The 19,873-nt window shown below is 53.4% G+C and overlaps 1 protein-coding gene across 1 annotated transcript; it reads right to left on the bottom strand.

Annotated features, from left to right (window-relative positions):
* Window positions 1–10,593: 10,593 nt before the first annotated feature.
* On the bottom strand, window positions 10,594–19,248 carry CA7 (carbonic anhydrase 7). The gene is made up of 8 exons (XM_060129801.1): window positions 19,209–19,248; window positions 18,695–19,075; window positions 16,444–16,641; window positions 13,497–13,615; window positions 12,676–12,771; window positions 12,512–12,574; window positions 11,829–11,984; window positions 10,594–11,326 (listed from the first exon to the last, which is right to left on the bottom strand). The coding sequence occupies exons 1-8, from the start codon at window positions 19,246–19,248 to the stop codon at window positions 11,204–11,206; spliced, it is 1,176 nt and encodes a 391-aa protein (XP_059985784.1). The 3' UTR covers window positions 10,594–11,203.
* Between the last annotated feature and the right edge of the window lie 625 nt (window positions 19,249–19,873).

Genomic DNA, 19,873 nt, shown 5'->3' with positions numbered 1-19,873 from the left:
AATTTTGTCTGGATACATGCCCAGGAGTGGGATTGCTGGATCATATGGTAATTCTATTTTTAGTTTTCTGAGGAACCTCCATACTGTCTTCCATAGTGGCTGCACCAACTTACATTACTTACTTGCCAACAGTGCTGTGGACTGGGTATTTTTTCTTCCCTGCTAAGGACCAGTGTGGCACTGTGGCCTTGGGACTCATTTATGAAATGCCAAGCCCCTCAGTACTTTTTACACCTGCCTTCCCAGAAGACAAAAGCCTCTTTTGCCTCTGAAAGCGCACCCTGTGTAATGTAGTTTCAGAGGCTGGGCCTAGGGTTGGGCAGACACAAGAACCCCAGCTCTGCCATTGATTGGACACATGACTTGGGCAAGGGGCCTCGGGTGAATTTAGAGCCTCTGTTTCTCCATCTGCTGAATGGAGGCAGCCATTCCCATGTATGTTGTCGGGGTGACCCCCCCCAGGTGTGTTGTGACTACAGAATGGGGGCAGGGGACAGTATGTGGGGTGTTGAAGCAGAGCTGTCCTCCTTTTCTTGGCTCCAGAAATATTTCTGTCTAAAGAACTAGGACCTGTCACTGTAATCAGGGCACCTCCGCCCCCAGACTCTGCTGGAGACTGGGTCAAATTTAATTCAGCTTTTTTCCATGCTCACCTTCAGTTCCATGTAACTGCCTCCAGGCCTTTGTCCCTGTTGTTCCCCTGCCTGGAATGCCCTCCTCTATCCTCCATACCTTTGGGGAACAGTGGGACCACTGTCTCAGACTTTCACGCATGCCCTCTCCCCAGTAGCCCAGTGGTCTCGGTGGCACTGACCAGCTGCCTACTCCACCCAGTGCTGGACCCCCTGGGCAGCAGAGGAAGCAAGAGCTTAGGATGCTAGTGAAGCAGGAGCACAAACAACAGCAAAAAATATTTTAACAAGTAGTAACCTGCTGGGCAAGGTTGTTTGCCAGCACAGCTGGGCTGGGCCCCCGCTAGTGATCACTGGCTGGGATGGACCAAAGACCAAGCTACACATGGCCACCAGGGGGCGTAAGGCGTAAACACACTGCGGGAAGCACCTGAGTGTGTGTGTGTACATCCCTCCACAGTGCTTAGTGCCAGGAACTGACAGTCAGTGGTGGAGAGGCTGAATGCCTTTTAAGGGGCTTACAGAGTGGTGGCTCAGGCTTGGCTCTGAATGTTGGCCAATGCTGATCCCGGCAACTCCCGCTCTGTGACCCAGAGCAAGTGTCTTAATCAGTCTTATCCTCAATATCTCATCTGCCAAATGGGAATAAGAATGGTGCCCACCTCAGAAGGTATTGGGTTTAATTAAGTGAGTCAGTCCATGGATTGTGTTCACTGGTCGCTCACACCGCAGGCTCATGGAGCATGTTCTCAGGGTCACCAAAGGAAGGTGCTTTAAAATAATTTTTTATTTAATATTTTATTAAAATAAAAGCATAATGGGAGAAATCAGAACTATGTTTAACTTCTTTATAGTTACCTGTCAGTTTAGTATCATATTGTATTGTTTTCATATCTGATTACACAGGTGAGGGTCCTATAATCCTTTTGGTGTTTGGCTTAACTGGCTTTTCAGCCCAGAGAGGTCCCCAGAGGTCCCCAGCTACAGATGATGGGGCCCCCATGTCTGTTGGGAGGTGCACTTCCTGAGAGATCCAGAGCAGTTGAGCAGATGTCCATGCAGGGCCCAGGAAAGTAGGCCCTGGTGGCATCCTCTGAGGGAGGAGTTGGGAGATGGGTAGCAAGGTCCACATAGGGTCCCCGATCCTCCATGCCCAGAGACCAGCCCGCTACCCAGGAGCTGGCCACGGGGAGGCCCCACCTTAGAAACCCCATCAGTGCTCTCATCCATGCCCCCTCCTCCTTCAGGTCACGCCCAACCTTCTACCCTACGCCCCCCCAGGTGCACACCCTGTGGTTCTCTGACCCCCAGATGACCTCCCCATTTGTCCCCTAGACTTGTGGTAACACCTCAGAAAGCATTTGGAGAATCTGGGGTCAGTTGTCACATGGCTGAGGAGACCCTGGCATTTGGGGTGGTCAGGGTGCTAGGAGTCCTACAGGATAGATTCACACAACAAAGGATTGTCTGAGTCTTGTCCCACCTTCAAACATCTCACCTGGATGTTCAAACAGGTGAAGAATCTGTTTATCTCCATTGGAGTCTACAACCTTGTTCCATTTTATTTGGAAGTACAAAGTAATGCCTGCACAGGTTTAATATGTAGCAAATTATCATACTTTGTGTCATTTGGTATTTTACCAGGAGTTGTTCACCAAATAGAAAAGTCTCACCATGATGGCAACAATACTCGTGCTCCTCTGCCTGGAATGCATTCGTAGCTGCCATGTTATAGGGCTTCTGAGTATGGACGCAAACACAGGAAGACTTCATTACATCCTTGTGCCCCAGCATTTACATACTGCCACACATATCACTTTATTGAAAATTATATTATTTGTATATATAAATATATCTTATTATGCATTATAAATGACTGTGCTTTATACTACAACTAAAGTGTTACACTGATTTTTTGAAATTATGTGTAGAGATAAGTTATATTTTCTTCAATTTTCATTGTAGGCTCATAATGGGAGGTATGGCGTTTATTATTCTAAAAAGGAGGCTCTGAGAATCTCACAAACATACTATGAGCAAAAAATCCAGAAACCAAGGATGTTTCTGAAGTAAATACTTTCATTTAGTTGAAGTTCGAAACCAGACAAACGTAACTTACGCTATTAAAAGTCAGGACAGTTGTTACTTTGGGGAGGTAGGAACGTAATGAGGACTTGGGGGGTATGGAGTGCTGGAAACATGCTTTTGCTGATCTGGGTGCTGGTTGCACATGTGGGTTCAGATTGTGAAAGTTCATTGGCTATATGTACTTTTCTGTATATATGTTATGCTTCCATTTAAAAATAACAACAAAAAACAAAGTTAACCTCACCAGTAATGGGACAAATCAATATCATGTGCTGAAGCAACATGGGATTGTTTTGTGATCTTCCCACAAAAAGTACATGACCCGAGTCTCTTCAAGAGAAAACACCTAAAAAAAAAAAAAAAAAAAAAAGAGAGAAAACACCTGACAAACCCAACTGAGGGACATCCTACTACATCACTGGCCTGTGCTCTTCAACCATACCAAGGATGTGAAAGACAAAGACACACTGAGGAACTTGTCCAGAGAAAAGGAGACTTAAGGGACTGGACAACTGAATGCAATGCATGGTCTGGGAATTTGGGGGTTTACAAAGACGTTATGGGGACAGTGAGGAAAATTTGAATAAGGTACATTGATTAGATAATAGCAACGTAACAGTGTTAATTTCCTGATTTTTTTTTTGCGGTACGCAGGCCTCTCACTGTTGTGGCCTCTCCCGTTGCAGAGCACAGGCTCCGGACGCGCAGGCTCAGCGGCCATGGCTCACGGGCCCAGCCGCTCCGCGGCACGTGGGATCTTCCTGGACCGGGGCACGAACCCGTGTCCCCTGCATCGGCAGGCGGACTCTCAACCACTGCGCCACCAGGGAAGCCCAATTTCCTGATTTTGATTCTTGTACTGTGGTTATGTAAGAGAATGTCTTTGTTTTTAGGAAAAACCACTGAAGTATTTAGAGGCGAAAGGGTATCATGGCTGCAACTTATTCTCAAAGAGTTTTTAAAAATGTATATATGAAGAAAGAGAGTGGGAGAGAGCAAAAGTGATAAAATGGGGAGCCTGGGTGGCCAGTCTATGGCTATTCATTGTATTTTTTCAACTTTTCCATAAATCTTAAAATATGCTATAGTAAAACGTTGGGATTTAGGGGCTCCAGGTCTGATAGTGGAACCCTAAACGTTGGCTCTTCCTTTTTCTGTTCCCACGGCCACAACCCCAGTTCTCCTGGGTGTCAGTGTGAAGAGGGACAGATAAAGAAGGAAGTAAAGCCTGGCATTTCCTGACATGGTGGCGAGGTCTTGTGTGGGCGCTGAGGGCCCATCTCTAAGCGTCTTAACTTACAGCAAGGCTTAATGAAGTTGGCTGGGGTTGGTAGCTCTTGCCAGCTGCCTGACACCTGACTTTCTTTCCTCAGCATGACCTCTGACCTCAGGGGGCACTGGGATCAAGGCAGGTGCCCCAAAGACTGTAGAGCTGGCTGCTGTGCCCTGACCCCAGCTCCCAGATTTGCCGGAACTGCCACTGGCGCCAGCTAAAGCAGCCAGGTTGGTGCTCAGCGTTCCACCCCCAGCCCAGGGTCAAAGGACGCGTGTGAGCAACTGTACCTGGCCGATCTGAGCTGCATGGGGTAAGGGCCCCCCCCAGTCCCCTCTGCTGCCCCCAGAAACCACAGGCTTCTGGATTTAGTGCTGGGGCCAAGGCTTTGAAGGCTTGGCTGCCCCCAAAATATCTTTTCAGCTCACCTGCCCCTGCCTGAAATTATGCCATTTGAGCTCTTCTCTCCTAGGAGAGGCCATTTCCAAACACTGACTTCTCCTAAAGTACAGACCTCGTGTTGCAGGGGTCATACATAGTTCATGGACTTGGGTAAACACATTAAATGCCTTTATTTTCTGTAAATCAGTCGAATCTAGCTCTGAGCTCCCATTACATTGGGCTGGGAGGAAATTCATCCCAGGTATTCTCCCGTCACATTGATGGGCAAGGTCCTGGGGGTCATGGGAGGCTCTTCTGGTCATCTGTCCCTGCAGTTTTGTCCCAGCAGTATGTCCCCTTTCAGTTTAGGGGGCACAAGGGGTCACCTGCATCCTGAGATCCAGAGTCGGTCACAACCTGACTCTCCCTCTGGGAAATCTGCTTTCTCTCCTCCCTCAAGTCCTACCTTAAGCCCCTTGGGCCTCCCATTAACACATTTTACAGATGGGGAAACCAAGGCCAAGAGAAGAGATCACAGAGCAGACTGAAAAGGAGGTGATAAAGTCATTCCCCCGTAAGGTATTACTGTGTGCACCTTCCAGGGCCACTTGCCTTTCATCAGAGAACCATTCTCAACTGTGAGCACTGAAGCTCAGATGGCAGGATTTCAGGCTCCAAGATAGGCAAGCAGGGAGTAACTCGGTGTAGGGGTCTTTCTGCTACATTAGGCTCTCGTGATGGGTGAAGAGCACAGGACCAGGGGTCATAAATCCTACCTCTCCCACCAACTTCTTTCAGCAGACTCTGTTCTGTGTCTGGGCCTCAGTTGTTCTATCTGTAGAGTGGGGTCAGACCAGGAATCCTCGAGGCCTGGATGCTCTGGGATTCCCTGAGCAATTTAATGATCCCTGACATGGCTTCCTCTGGCTGAAAAAGGTATACCCCCAAATTCTACTCCTGAGCACTCAGGAGAAGCAGCAGCAGCAAGGATTCACCACCCCCCAGTTCCCCCAGAGGCTGGGCAACCGGAGAGACAGGGCAGTGAGACACCTGTGCCCAGACACCTGTGCCCAGAGCAACCAACAACTTGTCACTCAGAGCAGGAGCGGAGAGAGAAGGAGCAGGAGAAAGAGCCCCTTTCTGAAGACCCGAGAGACACATGGGGGCCCAGCTGAGCCCGGGGCGCCTGTGTCCCCATGCCTTCCCTGCAATGCCTGTCCCAGTAGGGCAGCTCAGTGGGAATAAAGAGCCAGCAGCTCACCCTCACATGCCCCTGAAGACAGCATTTGGGTTGCAGCTGGAAGGATTTATATTAGACTCACAGACTGCCAAACCAGGAACTGCCAGGGCACGGGCATGAGTCCATTCAGCGGGGCCAGGGAGGGGCAGCAGGAGGAGCTTATGAACTGCACCTGACAGCATTTGCACTTGAGCCCCGAGTTAGAAGGTGAATTCAGGCCAAGATGCCCAGTGCTTTCTGAGCCTCAGGGAGAGTTTTCTTCCTCCAATCTGGGAGGCTTTTAGCCCCTGCTGTAGCCCTCCAGTGGCTCCTCATGGTCCCTGGATGTAAGGGCAAACTCCTGCCTGGCATTTGAGGCCTCCAGAGCCTGGGGACCCCTGTGTCCCCAACCACACATCTCCTCTTTGTCGATACATGCTGAGCAAGAGCCAGGCCTCCCTCCTCTCTGTCTGGTAAATGTTCACTGCTGCTGAGGCTTTTGTGCCTCCGCTGGGACACCAACGACTTTGCTCTGGGCCCCTCTTCCAGGAAGACCTCCCAGATTAGTCAAGTCTCCTCAACCAAGCCAGGATCCTTCTCAGGGACACTACCACCTCCCCCAACTCTTGACAGTCTCTTGCGATCAGTTCCTCCCTGAGGGTCTTGGCCTTTTTCCCAGTGGAACAGCAAAGGTCCTGCAGGGTGGCCTGGGACAGGGCCAGCCAGGCTGGAGGAAGGTGGGGAGTTCGGGAGGTTTCCTGGAGGAGGGAGGCCCTGACAGAGGGAGCCAAGTTGGTATCAAATGTTCTGAGAATGCCCTTGTAGAGGACAGAGGCTTGGAGCAGATCTGACTCATTCCTGCCATCGCGTTGTCTGGCTCTGGGCCCAGCCAGAGGGCCTGCTTGGACCCCTTGCTAGCAGATGGCCTTGCAAAGAGTGACATCTGTTTTGGGCTATGCTATCCAATCTGGTAGCCATTGGCCACATGTGTTCTTGGGCACTTGAAATGTGACTAATTTGAGTTGAGATGTGCAGTGAGTGTGAAATACTCACTGGATTTCAAAAATTTAGCCCCCAGGGCTTCCCGGGTGGCTCAGTGGTTAAGAATCTGCCTGCCAATGCGGGGGACATGGGTTTGAGCCCTGGTCCGGGAAGATCCCACATGCCAGGGAGCAACTAAGCCCATGTGCTACAACTGAGCCTGTGCTCTAGAGCCTGAGAGCCACAACTACTAAAGCCCTCGAGCCTAGAGCCCGTGCTCCGCAGCAAGAGAAGCCACTGCAATGAGAAGCCCGCGCAACCCAACGAAGACCCAAGGCAGCCAAAAGTAAATTAATTAATTAATTTAAAAAAAATTTAGCCCCCCAAATAATGTAAAATATCTCATTAATTTTTCATATTGATGATATGTTAAAATGGTAAGATATTTTGGATATAACTGAGTCAACTAAAATATATTCTTCAAATAAAATATACTTTTTTCTTTTATATAAGATTTTTATTATTTTTAAATTTTATTTTTGTTTTTTTCTTCCAGTTTTATTGAGATATAATTGACATACATCACTGTATAAATTTAAGGGGTACAGCATAATGATTTGACTTATATACATCATGAAATGACTGTCACAATCAGTTTAGTGAACATCCATCATCTCATATGGATAAAAAATTAAAGAAATAGAAAAATTTTCCTTGTGACGAGAACTCTTAGGATTTACCCCTTAACAGCTATCATGTATAACTTACAGCAGTGTTCATTATATTTATCATGTTGTACATTACATCCCTAGTACTAATTTATCTTATAACTGGTTTATGCCTTTTGACTGCCTTCATCCAATCCCCCCTAACCACACACCCCTGCCTCTGGTAACTACAAATTTGCTTTCTCTTTCTATGAGTTTGTTTTTGAAGTATGATTGACCTACATCACTATGTTAGTTTCTAGCACACAACATAGTGATTCGATATCACGATACATTTCAAAATGATCACTGCTCTAAGTCTAGTTACAATCTGTCACCATACAAAGATATTACATAATTCTTGACTATGTTCTTCACATTGTACATCTCGTACCTGTGACTCATTTATTTTGCATGTGGAACTTTGTACCTCTTGATCTCCCACATCTATTACTTTCCTCCGCCACTCCTTCCCCTGGGCCCTCCAGTCCAGATCTCTTAGAGGGTCACCTGGCTGCCCTGGGAGGGCCTCTCTGGGATCTTGGGAGCGAGCAGAGCCCACCTTGTCTTGGGTACCCCAAATGTGCCCAGCATTTGCTCCAGGAAGCAATCTTGCCATGGATGAGGATTCAGGACCCAGTCCTGGGTCCCTTGAGGTTGGCCATCCCTATTGGATGTAATAGGGTCAAACCTTGCACTGTAATTATAACAGAAGGAGGCCACTTTGGTTTCAAATAGTTTCAAATTTTAAAAATGGGGCTTCCCTGGTGGCGCAATGGTTAAGAATCTGCCTGCTAATGCAGGGGCCCTGGCCCGGGAAGATCCCACATGCCGCGAAGCAACTAAGCCCGTGAGCCATAACTACTGAGCCTGCCCTCTAGAGCCCGTGAGCCACAACTACTGAGCCCATGTGCCACAACTAATGAAGCCCACGTACCTGGGCCCGTGCTCCACAACAAGAGAAGCCACCGCAACGAGAGGCCCGCACACTGCAGCGAAGAGTGGCCCCCACTCGCTGCAACTAGAGAAAGCCCATGCGTAGCAATGAAGACCCAACGCAAAGATAATAAATAAATAAAAATTAAAAAAAAATAAATGAATTAAGTGGAAGGATGTAAGGAATGAGGAATCTTGGCGGCCTTGGGAATAATTATTTTAAAATCAGCTCCCATTTCTCAAGTCCTCTGCAGCGCCAGGACTGTGGTGTCACCATCCCTGGGAGGTGGCGGTGGGGTGCTAAGATCCCCGGCAGGGCCAGTCGTATTAGGCCTATTTGTTCACCACTATGCTCAGTGCTCTGGCGTAGAGCAGGAGAGTGAGCAGACAGATCCAGCTTCAAATTTTGCTTGGCCACTTGCCTATTTAATCTCCCCCAGCCTCATCTTCCTCATCTGTAACATGGGGGTGATGACAGTTCTTAGATCATAGGGGGAGTCAGACATCTGCCCCAGGCCCTTTACCTGCCTTCAGGGGCAGCATTACTAGCATTACTTCCCTGCGGCCACCTGCCCCCAGGCTGGGCAAACACTGTCCTCCAGACACTATTCTTTTCACCATCTCCTGAAACATGGAGAGAGCAAATGGCCCCCAGATTGGGCCAGGGGTGCCAGCTGGGCTGAAACTGTGTCTGGCCCTGTGCTGGAGCAGCATTTGCTGAGGGCCACTCTGGGGACAGGTTTGCCCTGAGCATGAGAATGGAAGGGGGGAGTCAACAGAGCAAGCCTCTCCCTTACCTGCCTCCCTGGTCTCGAAGCTAGAAGTCTAAGGCCTAATTATACCCTCTCCTCGTGGCCTCACCCAAAACCCAGAAGTGTCCCATGACCCTGGAGTGCCCTTCCGGTATAGTGACAATGACAGGAGCTGTGGCCAAAGTGAGTAGACCGATGCACCCCTAGCCCCGCTGGTACCTGCAGCTTGGCCTCCTTCCCGAGGATGTTCAGACACACCACCGGCCCATCTTTCCAAAAGCCTCGACCCTGTGCCCCCTCAGCTATCACTTTCTTCCCCTTCACAACCACACGTATACATTTGCTGTCCCGGTTTTACTTCCCATCACTCCTCAGCCCCCTCACTGTCCACCAGCTGCCCCTGTCCTGGCTCATGGGGCACAGTGATGGCTGGGTCTCTAAACCTTCTGGACTTGGGCTGGGACTAGGGTGAGTCCAGCGAGGCACTTACGGTGCACATTTAAGGAGACACGCACCCTCAGCGTCATACAAATGCAGGGTCGGGGCCTGAGGGTGTGTGCCTCCTTAAATTTTGCACCCTAAGAGATCACTTGCCTCATCCCAGCCCCAGCCCTGCCTCAGACTCCTCAGCAGCCCCCAGTGCCCCTAGATACCTAGGTATCTCAGATGCCACTCTGCGGCTTTCCCTCTGAGCAGATCCTCCGCAGGGTCGTGCGCTGGTTCTGTGCTAGATCCCGGTCCCTTCTCTCGCTGAGCACCCTCCCCCTCCCTCCCCTCGGCCTCACCCACCACCTTGAGTGAAGATGCTCCAAAGCAGCCCCCTCTACCCTCCACCTCTCTCCTCGGCTCAGACACCAACACCCCAGAGCTTCCTAGCACTCCTCTCAGGGCCCCGCAAAAGCTGTGTGTCCATCCTGGTCTGCTGCTGCCCAGGCTTTCCTGTCCTCTGTCTCCGCCCAGGGACACACCCTGCACTCCCCTCCACCCTCACAGAGAGCCAAATGCTATCTTTGGGCTCCACCTCCTAGGTCTCTCTCATCCAGCCCCCTTCTCCCGGCCTCCACCACCCTGTATTCTTTCTCCTGGCCACTGGCCACCACCTTCTCTTGCTGCCAGTCCTACCTGCCAACTCACACTCTACAGGGATCTCCCAGCCTTTGCACATCTGCCCCTGCCCCTCCTCTACTCCAGGTCCTTCCTGACTCTCATTAGCCTTGGGAGAGAGTCCCAGGCCCTCCCCCAGGGCTCCAGCCCCACTCGTTCTTCTCTGTTCCACAGACACCCTGGGCTCTCACCTGGGAGCCGGCACACCTGCTCTTCCCTGAGCTCAAACATGCTGTTCCCTTCTCTCTGCCTTGGAATACCGGTTGGAATTTAATTTCTTCACCAGATGAGGACATCACAGTGTGAGCTCAGGGTGGGGGAAGTAGGCTCCCCCTTTTCTCTGCCCCCACGGCCCCTGCCCCGCCGTCTGTATCACCCTCACCTGTTCGGTGCCCACGGCCCTCTCAACTTCCTGTGCTTGACTCATCACCATGGCCTCCCCGATGCCTGGAACAGCACTTGACAGAACACAGGCACTCAACGGGTATTTGTTGCATGAATTTATTAATCAGTGCATGGATGGATTGTCATGTAGGTGGCTTTGGTGGCTGGGTGGGGACGAAGGGAGATACTCCGTAAGATGTAGCCAGTGCCTGCCTATGGCGGCAGGTGGCTGGAGGGAGAAGGTCATGTCACCTCCAGCAGGCTGGGTCCTGATTTTAATGGCCTGGCAGTGAGGTGCGTGCATGGCGGAGGCCTGCAGAAGAGGTAACACCGAGAGGGCAGCTCTGCCCACTTCTAATTATTGCTTGAGTCTTTCTGGCAATGCCAGCTGCCTGCCCTGGAGAGTTTGGTCTCATCCATCACAGTGTGAGCTCAGGGTGGGGCTGCTGCCATTGCCAGCGGGGAAGACAAGAGGAGGTTCCCAGGGGCCTTTGGGTGTTGGAGAGCAGAGGCAGCCTTAGGCTCGGACCATGCTCAGCTCCTGTCCTTCCTGTCCCCAGGGCAGCTGAAAGGTGTCCCCCGACTTGAGGGTCCCATCGAGAAGCCTCCAGGTGGCCAAGGAGCAAGCCAGCTGAAGTGGGGTCCACAGCAGCCCTAGGCAGGGAGCCTTGGATGGTTTGGTGTCTGCTGACATGGAAGCCCTTGGGAAGATGGTGCTTCAGTGGCCGGCTGGGCAGGTAGGCAGCTCAGGCCCAGAAGGAGGCCTTGACCACACGGCCCTTCAGTGGCTGTGGCGGCCGGAAGTTGTTCACCATGTGGATCCTCTCATCCTCCTCTGTGGTGAAAAGCAGGCTCCGGAATTTCTCCATCTTAAGGCAGAAGAGATACTCAGTGCAGAATGGGGGCGCTGTGGTCCTCTCTGATCCCAGACACAACATCTGGCATACCCTGCCCAGCCAGTTCTGCCCCTCTCTCCTCTTCCCCCTAGGGCTTGTCCCTACTTCTCCCCGCTCATTTCCTCTTTGGGAACCCAACCTCAGTTACTTACTCACTAAAGAGCCTCTGAACCTGGACCCTGCTCCACCTAGTTCCAGTTCCTGTCTAGCTAAGAATCATCAGCAAATGCAGCATTCAGATTCTAACACACTAGGGGTGGTCCCAGGATCCAGGGATCTCTCCTTCTAGTCTGTGTCCAGGTCCTAATAACTAACAACCAAGCTGACTCCCACCCAAGAATCGAAACATTTATTAGCAAAAGATGGGAGCCTTGATGGTGGGACCACAGGCTGTGGGCTGCTGGTTGGGAGAGTCACACTGCCCGGGTGTGCCTGAGTGTCGCATCCTTCCGTCTGGTACTCTGGGAGGGCTCACCTGCCTCTCAGAGATGCTGATGGGCTCCCGGAGCACAATCCAGGTGACGCTCTCGGTCAGTGGGGGTGTTGTCAGGGAGCCAGGGTAGGTCCAGTAGTGCCGGCTGGCAGGCAGGAGGTACTTGGGGTTGAAGCAGCTGAACTGGGCCTTGGTGCCCTGGGGCAGGGTGGGGGACCCAGGAGTCAGCAAAGACCTCCCAACAGGATGAGACCAACACCCTCCCCACCCATTTCTGTCAATAGGATTTAGGCTTCTCCTTGGCCCATTGATGCAAATTGTGGCCAGATGTCTGTGTTCCCAGAGGCTATATTCCAGCCTGGCTGGCCCTCTCCACCCATTCCCTTGTATGTAAAAGCTGTGGTTCCTAAAGCTCTTTGGGCACAATGTTCTCTCCCTTGCCTTCAACAGAACTTAATGGCGCTGCTGGTCAGAGAACAATTAATGTGACAGGCATCTTATCAATCCTATGCCCAACCAGACTTCACGCTGGGCATTCAGTGGGGCCATGGACCCTGATGACGAGGAGTCAGTTGCAGGGCACCAACGGTGCTGACCTGCACCCTTCACCTCTGCCAGGGTTTGCTGCCAGGATGGAGGAGTGGATGGGCCCACTCCATGATCTAGCCTCTTCCTTCCTCCCCACCAGGCTGCTGTAGATCAAGAGCATGGACCCCTGGTCTCACCTTAAACCGAACCATGTAGAGTGCATCTGTCAGACGGTTCATGCTGGGGTGCTCGTCCCCCGTCTGTCAGGGAGAAGTAGTGTGAGGCCAGATCTCACTGTGTTCTGGAACTAGGGGTGGTACCAGGCCTCCCACGGCCTTCTGGGCCCAGGTAACCCCCTCACCTCCAGGAAGACACCAACCACAGCCAGGCCATCGGGTGCTGAGGCCGCCTCCCCAAAGGTGCTGTACTTCTTGGCATTCCAATGAACCAGGTGCAGCTACAGGGGCAACGACAGGCCAGGCCAGTGCTTAGTGCCTCCCAGGGGCCATGGGAGCTCAGAGCCAGGCTTCCCTCACTCCCACCGGACTCCTGGCCCCTCTGCGGGAGGGGCGGGCCACAGATAGCATTTACCCTGTTCTGGGCCTGACCCTTTTCTGAGCCCCAAGGGACCAAAGAGATCAGGCCCTGCCCTCCGTGAACTGTGAAACAGATAATGACTATCCAGTGTGACACCTCCCTGAGGAAGTGAAGCCTGCAGCTGAGTCCAAAGAATAAGAAGGGGGTTATCAGATGGAACTCTTGGGACAAGGTATTCCAGGCTGAAAGAACAGCAGCCTGGAGATACGAAAGAGCCAGGTGTGGGCAGGGGATTCATCACATGCAGGTCAGTATGGGAAGAGGTCAAGGGAGATGAGGCCAGGCAAGGCCAGTTCATGCAGGGCCTTGAATGCCAGGCTTAATCCTTGAAGGGTTGTTAGTAAGGCTGTGGTGGGACTGGACTTGTCCGTCATAAAATTCCTTCTGGACACACAGATCAGGACGACAGTAGGCAGAGTTCAGGTGGAAGACCTGAACTTCAGGTGAAGGGCGTCTCTCCCAAAGGTCCCTGAGTGACTTCACTCTCTCCAGTACCCCACACCAGGCAACTGTCAAGACCCTGGCTCCCCAGTCCCCAACTCCTTCCCCAAGTGGTAAAGGGATTCAGGTAGAGGAGGGTCTTACTTCGCTGGGGAATGACTTGCCGTCCACCGTGTGCTCTGAGCCCTCACTGTGCTTCTTGCCCCAGTGGAAATGGAGCTGCTTGAGCCGGTAGGGCCCATCCAGGGGGCCCCCAGTCACCACTGCGGGGAGAAGGGCGGTGTGTAGCAATTGCTGTGAGAGAGCCCACACCGCCTGCAGACAGCAGCGCCAATATCAGGGCAGTGCTCAGGAGAGGGATAAACTTTTCATTTGCAACATTCCTTGCTCTAAGTGGACTTGGATCAGTCCCCGCCCAGTTCCCTATGCCCTTAGCTGGGCCAGGGCAGAAATCCTGGAGCCCTGTAGGTGACAGAGGAGTCTGGTACACTGAGTGGGTATATCTCTCCATCTGGATCCTCCCCACTCTTGCCCAGTTTCGAGTGGAAGCTGGGACTTTGCCTCTCAGGCCCCAATTATCACTAACAATAGACCTCCCAGGTCTGGAGCCCTGACCCAGAACTGGGTCGGAAAAATTCTTTTCTTTAGTCCTCATAGTAGCTTATGAAAGACAAAACCTATTATTATTTCTATTTTATAAAGGAGGAACTGAGGCACAGAGAGGGCAAGGCATTTGCCCAAGGTCACACAGCAAGGCACTGAGCTAGGATATAAGCCTGCATCTACTTCATATAAGTTCAGAGCCCAAGGCCCTAATCACCAGGTCGTGCTGCCTCCCCAGAACCTGGAGGATCCCCAGGACCTGATGTCTAGAGGCCAGCTCCTAAGGGTCCCCACTCTGATGGTCAGGCCCAGGTACCTCCAATGTCCCTCCTTCATGCCCTCTTTGGCAAGCCCCACTTATGCTGGTTTTGTGAATTTCCCACTCTGATACCTGGCGAGCTGGGGCCACTCACAAGGCCTCCTGGGACTGATTGAATTTCCAGCTGAAAGAGATCTGGCAGTGGAGGGAGCCCCAGCCAGGGCAGAATGTGAGCTCCTGGATCAGGTGACGGCCCTGGGCTCAGAGCTCCACTAGGCCCCTTGAGGACGGGTGACCAGGGCAGGGCCTTGCCCCCCGTGGGCCCTTCAAGGAGGAGGACCATGGGACAGCCCAGAGGCCCATTCTTGCTGTCCTGCCTCATCTGAGAAGCGGGGCCCGTCCATGGCAATGCTGGGTGGTTGACTGAGCCTGGGGGTGATGGCTGTGGGCCAGGGCCCAGTCAGGCTGCTCCATCCTGGGGAGGCAGGAGTAGACAGACCTGCAGGCTGAGCTCCCTGCTATGGGCTGGGAGGGCCCACTCTTCTGAGCATGACCCACCTGGGGCTCCACAGTGAAGTCTCTTAGGGAGTGAACTGCCTCCCTAAACCTTGAGCTTGGCTCCCTTAGCCTCCTCTCTCCATCCTGACCATAGAACACACTGCCATTCACTGTGTACTTCCTATGTGTTCAGCAGTCTGCAGACATTAATCCCCACAGTGACCTAGAGGGGGACACATTGTTACCTGTTACCCCCTTGGCCAGACGTGGGACTGAGGCTCAGAAAGGTAGGTATCCTGCCCAAGGTCACACAGCTGGGGAGTGGCAGAGACCCAACTGTCTCACTCCCAAGCCTACTTTCTTCCCACTGGTCCCCTACCCCTCAGGCCTGGGCATTCTGATAGGGGACGGAACCCAAACCAAGTCAGAAAGTGAGCCCCTGGATCAGTGGTCCAGAGGAATGTTTCCTTGGGCCTTCGCCTGCCAAGAGTGGCCTTCACTGAGCTATTGATGTCTGAATTGAGCCCTCAGTGCCCTCTGAAGGCTGTTCAGAAGATCCAACCATTTGAAAACTGCTCCTTCATAAACTGTGATCTAAGGTCATCAAGAGCTCCACGTCCCTCCCCAAAGTTCTGGGTGGGAGGCTTTTCTTAGAATTCAGTACCAAGAATGCTGTGTCTCTCTTCTGAGGATCTGTTGGATTTCCTACCTTCTGCAACAAGAACTATAACTGATCCTCTTTCCCCTTTTCCCTAGCCTACCAGGGAACTCAGAGTTAAGCAACTAAGATCATTCCTATCTGGGTTTCCTCCCCTTCTCTGCCCTTTGATTTTCTATTTGAAACTTAAGTTTCCCTGAGTGCTTTCATTGTGCGTATGGGGGGGTTGGGGGAGGCGACAGAGGGGCAAAGTACCAGTCACTTCCTTACATAAGAAACTTTAGCAGGTTCCCTCCTTACCCCACTTCATCCCTCACAGGCCTGGTCATAAGGACAAAAATCCCTTTATTAAGGAGCACTCCCGAGGCTTCCGTCCAAGAATTTATCATGAAGGAACCCGAACTCTAATCCCAGGGCAAAGAGACCTTGGAAGGAGCTGCTACAAGTTCCCACTGGCCTCTCTTTTGTCCAGGACGGTTGGGATCTTGAGGCTGTAGGTGGGTTGGAGAAAAGACCTTCGGAGTGGGAGCAGGCTGGTTCTGGCCCTCCCCAGCTCAGTAAGTCTCTACTTGCCCAACTTAGAGGTAGGTTCTTGAGAAGAATAAAAGAACTGCCTGTGACCTTGGCAAGGGGCCTGGCACACTGAACATTTTATTTCCGTTCTCTCTCTGCTGGGCTTGGCCAGATCACACAGAGAGGAGGGTTTGGCCTTAGGCCACACAGCAGCTCAGTGATGGGGCAGGGAGTGAAAACAAACCTGACCTAAAGCACAACTGAAAGAGAAGAAAGAGAATTAGCATTTCTTGAGCATCTGCTATATGCCAGCACTACAAACATCACTTCAGTTTTTCGTTTCTCCTCTCTATGATCCTAGGGAGGAAAACAGGGTCTTAATGCTCCCATCCTATGCATCAGGAGACTGAGGCTCAGCCTAAGGCTTCACAGCTGGGGAGAAGTGGAGCCTTCCTTCCCTACCACAGCATGTCGCCCCTCCTGAGCCTGCCCGAAACAGGTTAGGATCCCAGGGGGAAGGGTACCAGGGTCCGGCAAACATCACCATAAGGGCCACTTACCACTTCGGTCATCACTGTCATTGAAGTCCACTTGGACAGAGTGGCCATTGTTGGCAATGCTGAGGGACGTGCAGGACTCATAGGAAAGATCCAGTGTCCTCAGGCTGGGCGAGTACACAGCCTTTCTGGATACGATATTGATTGGTGACTGGCGGTCTCCCCGGGCAATGGGATACAGCTTGTGCCAGTGTGAGGGGCCTGCAGATGGGGAGAGGGCAAGGACTCAGGCCAACCTGAATCTCTGGGCTGCAGACTGAGGGCACCTGTAGGGGATGGTCTCCGTGCTGTCCTTTCAGAGATTAGCCCCTGCTTTGGAGCCATGAAGTCTGACGCTCCAATCCCAGCTCTGCCACTTCCCCTCTCAGCCTCCATTTCCTTGTCTGCGAAATGGCCTCACTAAAACTCTCCACCCAGAGCTGATAGGAGGCCCAGAGAGGTAATGCATGGAAGGCAGCACAAAAAAGCTACAGGCTCAGGGGCAGTTTGGGGTAGTGGGTCCTCCCCGACAGGCAGTATTGCTTAGAGAGGTCCCCGGGCTCCCGAACTCCCTTACCTGACCCTACCAGGTATCTGGCCTCTTCCTGCACTTTGGCCAAGTTCGAGTTGGTGTTTGTGAAAATGACAACAAAAGTTCACATCAACCTCGCTTTGGCTCTGTGACATGAATTTGCTCCTCATACCAGCCTCGTGAAGTAGAAACGAGCATGATCCCCATTTCACAGATGAAGGAACTGAGGGCCACTGGCGCATGTGCGCGCACACTTGGGCACTGGTATAAATACACAGTGTGTGCATGCATTGCTCCCAGCTGCCCTCCCCAGACATGTGCAGGTCCGGGGAGATTTTCACGTGTGCACACATATATGCACAGTGACCTGAGCTCACCGCACCCAGAGCCATCAGGCCCAGTAACACATGTGTACAAACACATAGCCCTGCCAACTACCTCTGACACACACATATGCACCCTCACACACAGCTATCCCCTGTTGCAAACCGAGGTCTGCACTAAGAGACTACAGCAAAACACATGCTCGTGCACACACATACACACACGCACACACACGCACACACACCTGCATGCACACCCACGAGCACCCACCACCTGCCTCCCAGAGACTCCATCTGCAGCCGAGAGGCTCGGCATCTCCCCGGGGAACATCCTGAGATGCAGCCTATTTTTAGAGCTATTGCCGGCTGGTGCTTCTCCCCGTTTTTGGCTTCTTAAGTTTTCCTGAGAAAACAGCAGCAGGTGCCGACAAAACTGTGTCCCCAGTGGATGACTCAGAATCATGGCCCAGACCCACTGGGTTATTTTTGAAGTCCTGTGAGCATGCTGCATGCCGGCACCTTCATCTTCTGTCTTTTCCTCCCTCATCGCAACTAGACTGGATGGCCCAGGACTGGGCGAGGGGCAGCAGCTTCAGGGTGGCCAGCTATGGGGCAGGCCTATTGGGATACTGGACACAGTGCTGGTGGGCAGGACCAGCAAGAAGGCTGGAGACAGGAGGAAGCACCCTGAAGCTGGCTGGGAGCAGGTGCTGGGGGGGAAGAGGATCTTCTATGGGTTGTGTCAACCTGCCCCTTCTCTGCCTCTCTCTACACCTCTGCTGATCTCTGTTGCCTTTTTCTGAAAGTCTCTTTCTAGCTTTTGCATGTCTAGATTTGGGGTTCTCCCCTCCAGAATATTCTCCTGTGTGCTTGGGGTCCCAGAGGGGCCAGAGACACCACAGCACCTCCCTAACTCCTTCTGGCCCATTGTAACCTCCAAACCCCCAGACTTTGTAGCCTAGGACCCCCGCCCACCCTCACAGAGTGCCTGTCTCTCCTCAGATGAGTGGGACGGGGGCGTTCCTCCCACCAGCACTTCCGCTTCTCCCCACCCCCACCTGCCTTGCCTGGGTTTCATCCTGGCAGCCTGGATCTTGGCTCCTCATTGTTCATCTCGGGAAAAGCAAGAAACCCTTATCCCACACCCCGACCCCAGTTTGGTAAGAAATAGCCCAAAAGGAACTGACTTGCCCCAGTCTCACACTCGAGCCTTCTGGCTCTCACCGTCTGCCTCTTCTCCCTTCCTCTGCATCTTAAGTAAACTGAGGCAGGACCGAGGAGCTATTCTCCCGGTCAGACCAGGAGGCTGGTGTGGGCCACGGGCTCCCATGCCTCACACCTGGACGTGCTCAAACACCCTGCCCGAGGCAGACACCCAGACACATCCGTGAGCCCCCAGATGCTCCCTTCCTTCACATACCTGCCGACTCGAAAGCTCGGACGCTTCGACCGGGAAACTCTCTGCGCAGGACACCGCGCCCTTGCCTACGGGGAGCCCAGCTCGCCGGAGGTCCCGGCACACACGCGTGCGCGCTCCCCGCACAGACACCGCGCACAGCGCTCCGCCGGGACCGCCCCCCGCTGCCCTGGGCTACCTTCACCCGCTGCGCACTCCGGCGATGAGTGAGTGTCCCGGCCCGGGTCAGAGCGTGCGGGGCCGTCAGGGGCTGCGCGGAAGAGGCGGCTGGACGCGCTCGGCCGCGGGGTGGCTCGCTGGCGGCGGGGCCGGCCGGGGTGCAGCGCGGACTTTGCGCCAGGTGCGGGGGGAGGCAGGGCTCGGGCCGGGCGGGTGGGCCGGGTTCTGGGGGACGGATGGGAGAGGGATCCCGGTCCCGCCTAGAGGATAGGGGGCTTGAGGGTCCCGCAAACCCGGCTGGGCGCGAGGGTCAGGAGCGAGTCCCAGCGGGTGGGGGCCGGCCGGGGTCTGCGCCTACCGTCGTTGTGGCCGTAGCCCCAGCCGTGGTGGCCGGTCATGCTGTTGCCGTCCCCGCAGCCGTGCACCTGCCGGCTCGGCTCAGTTCTGCTCGCTCGGACTGCGGCTCCGGCCCCGCTCGCTGCCGCGGAGCAGCCTCTTAAAGCGGCGGCAGGCGGGAGGAGCAGTTCCCAGGCGACCCGCCCCCCACCCCCCCCCCCACAGCAGGGCGAGAGGGGCCGGCCCTGCCCCGCCCTCGCCCACCCGCCCTCAGGCCAGTTGAGCCCCGAGTTGAGATGCGAGATGCGGGGGGTGGGTGGGGGACGGTCAAGGGGACCTAAACCCCAGCCCCATCCCCACCCTGGCCCTGGTCGGAGCACTCTCCCTCCTTACCTCCAGCCCGTGTACAGGCTCTGGGGCAGGAGAAACGGCCAATGCTGAGGGCGGCCTCTGTTTCTCCACATCCCATCTATTCCCCAGGCTTGTCACTGGGCAGTAAATCCCACCACCAGAGACCTGGGCTCTGGGCCCTGAGTCCTCTTGGACTGGGACCCTTTTAAACTGCAGATTGCACTGACCATCAGGTGTCCAGAACTGGAGCTTCCCCTGTTTGCCAGACACTGGCAAGTTCTGGGCCAAGCTTTGTGTCCTTCCTGTCATCTAACCCTCTCAGCTTCCCTACAACAA

The sequence above is a fragment of the Lagenorhynchus albirostris genome, chromosome 19 (genome assembly GCF_949774975.1).
Source record: "Lagenorhynchus albirostris chromosome 19, mLagAlb1.1, whole genome shotgun sequence".
Taxonomy (NCBI): domain Eukaryota; kingdom Metazoa; phylum Chordata; class Mammalia; order Artiodactyla; family Delphinidae; genus Lagenorhynchus; species Lagenorhynchus albirostris.
The sequence above is the reverse complement of the archived record's forward strand: the minus strand, read 5'-3'. Positions and strand labels throughout refer to the sequence as shown.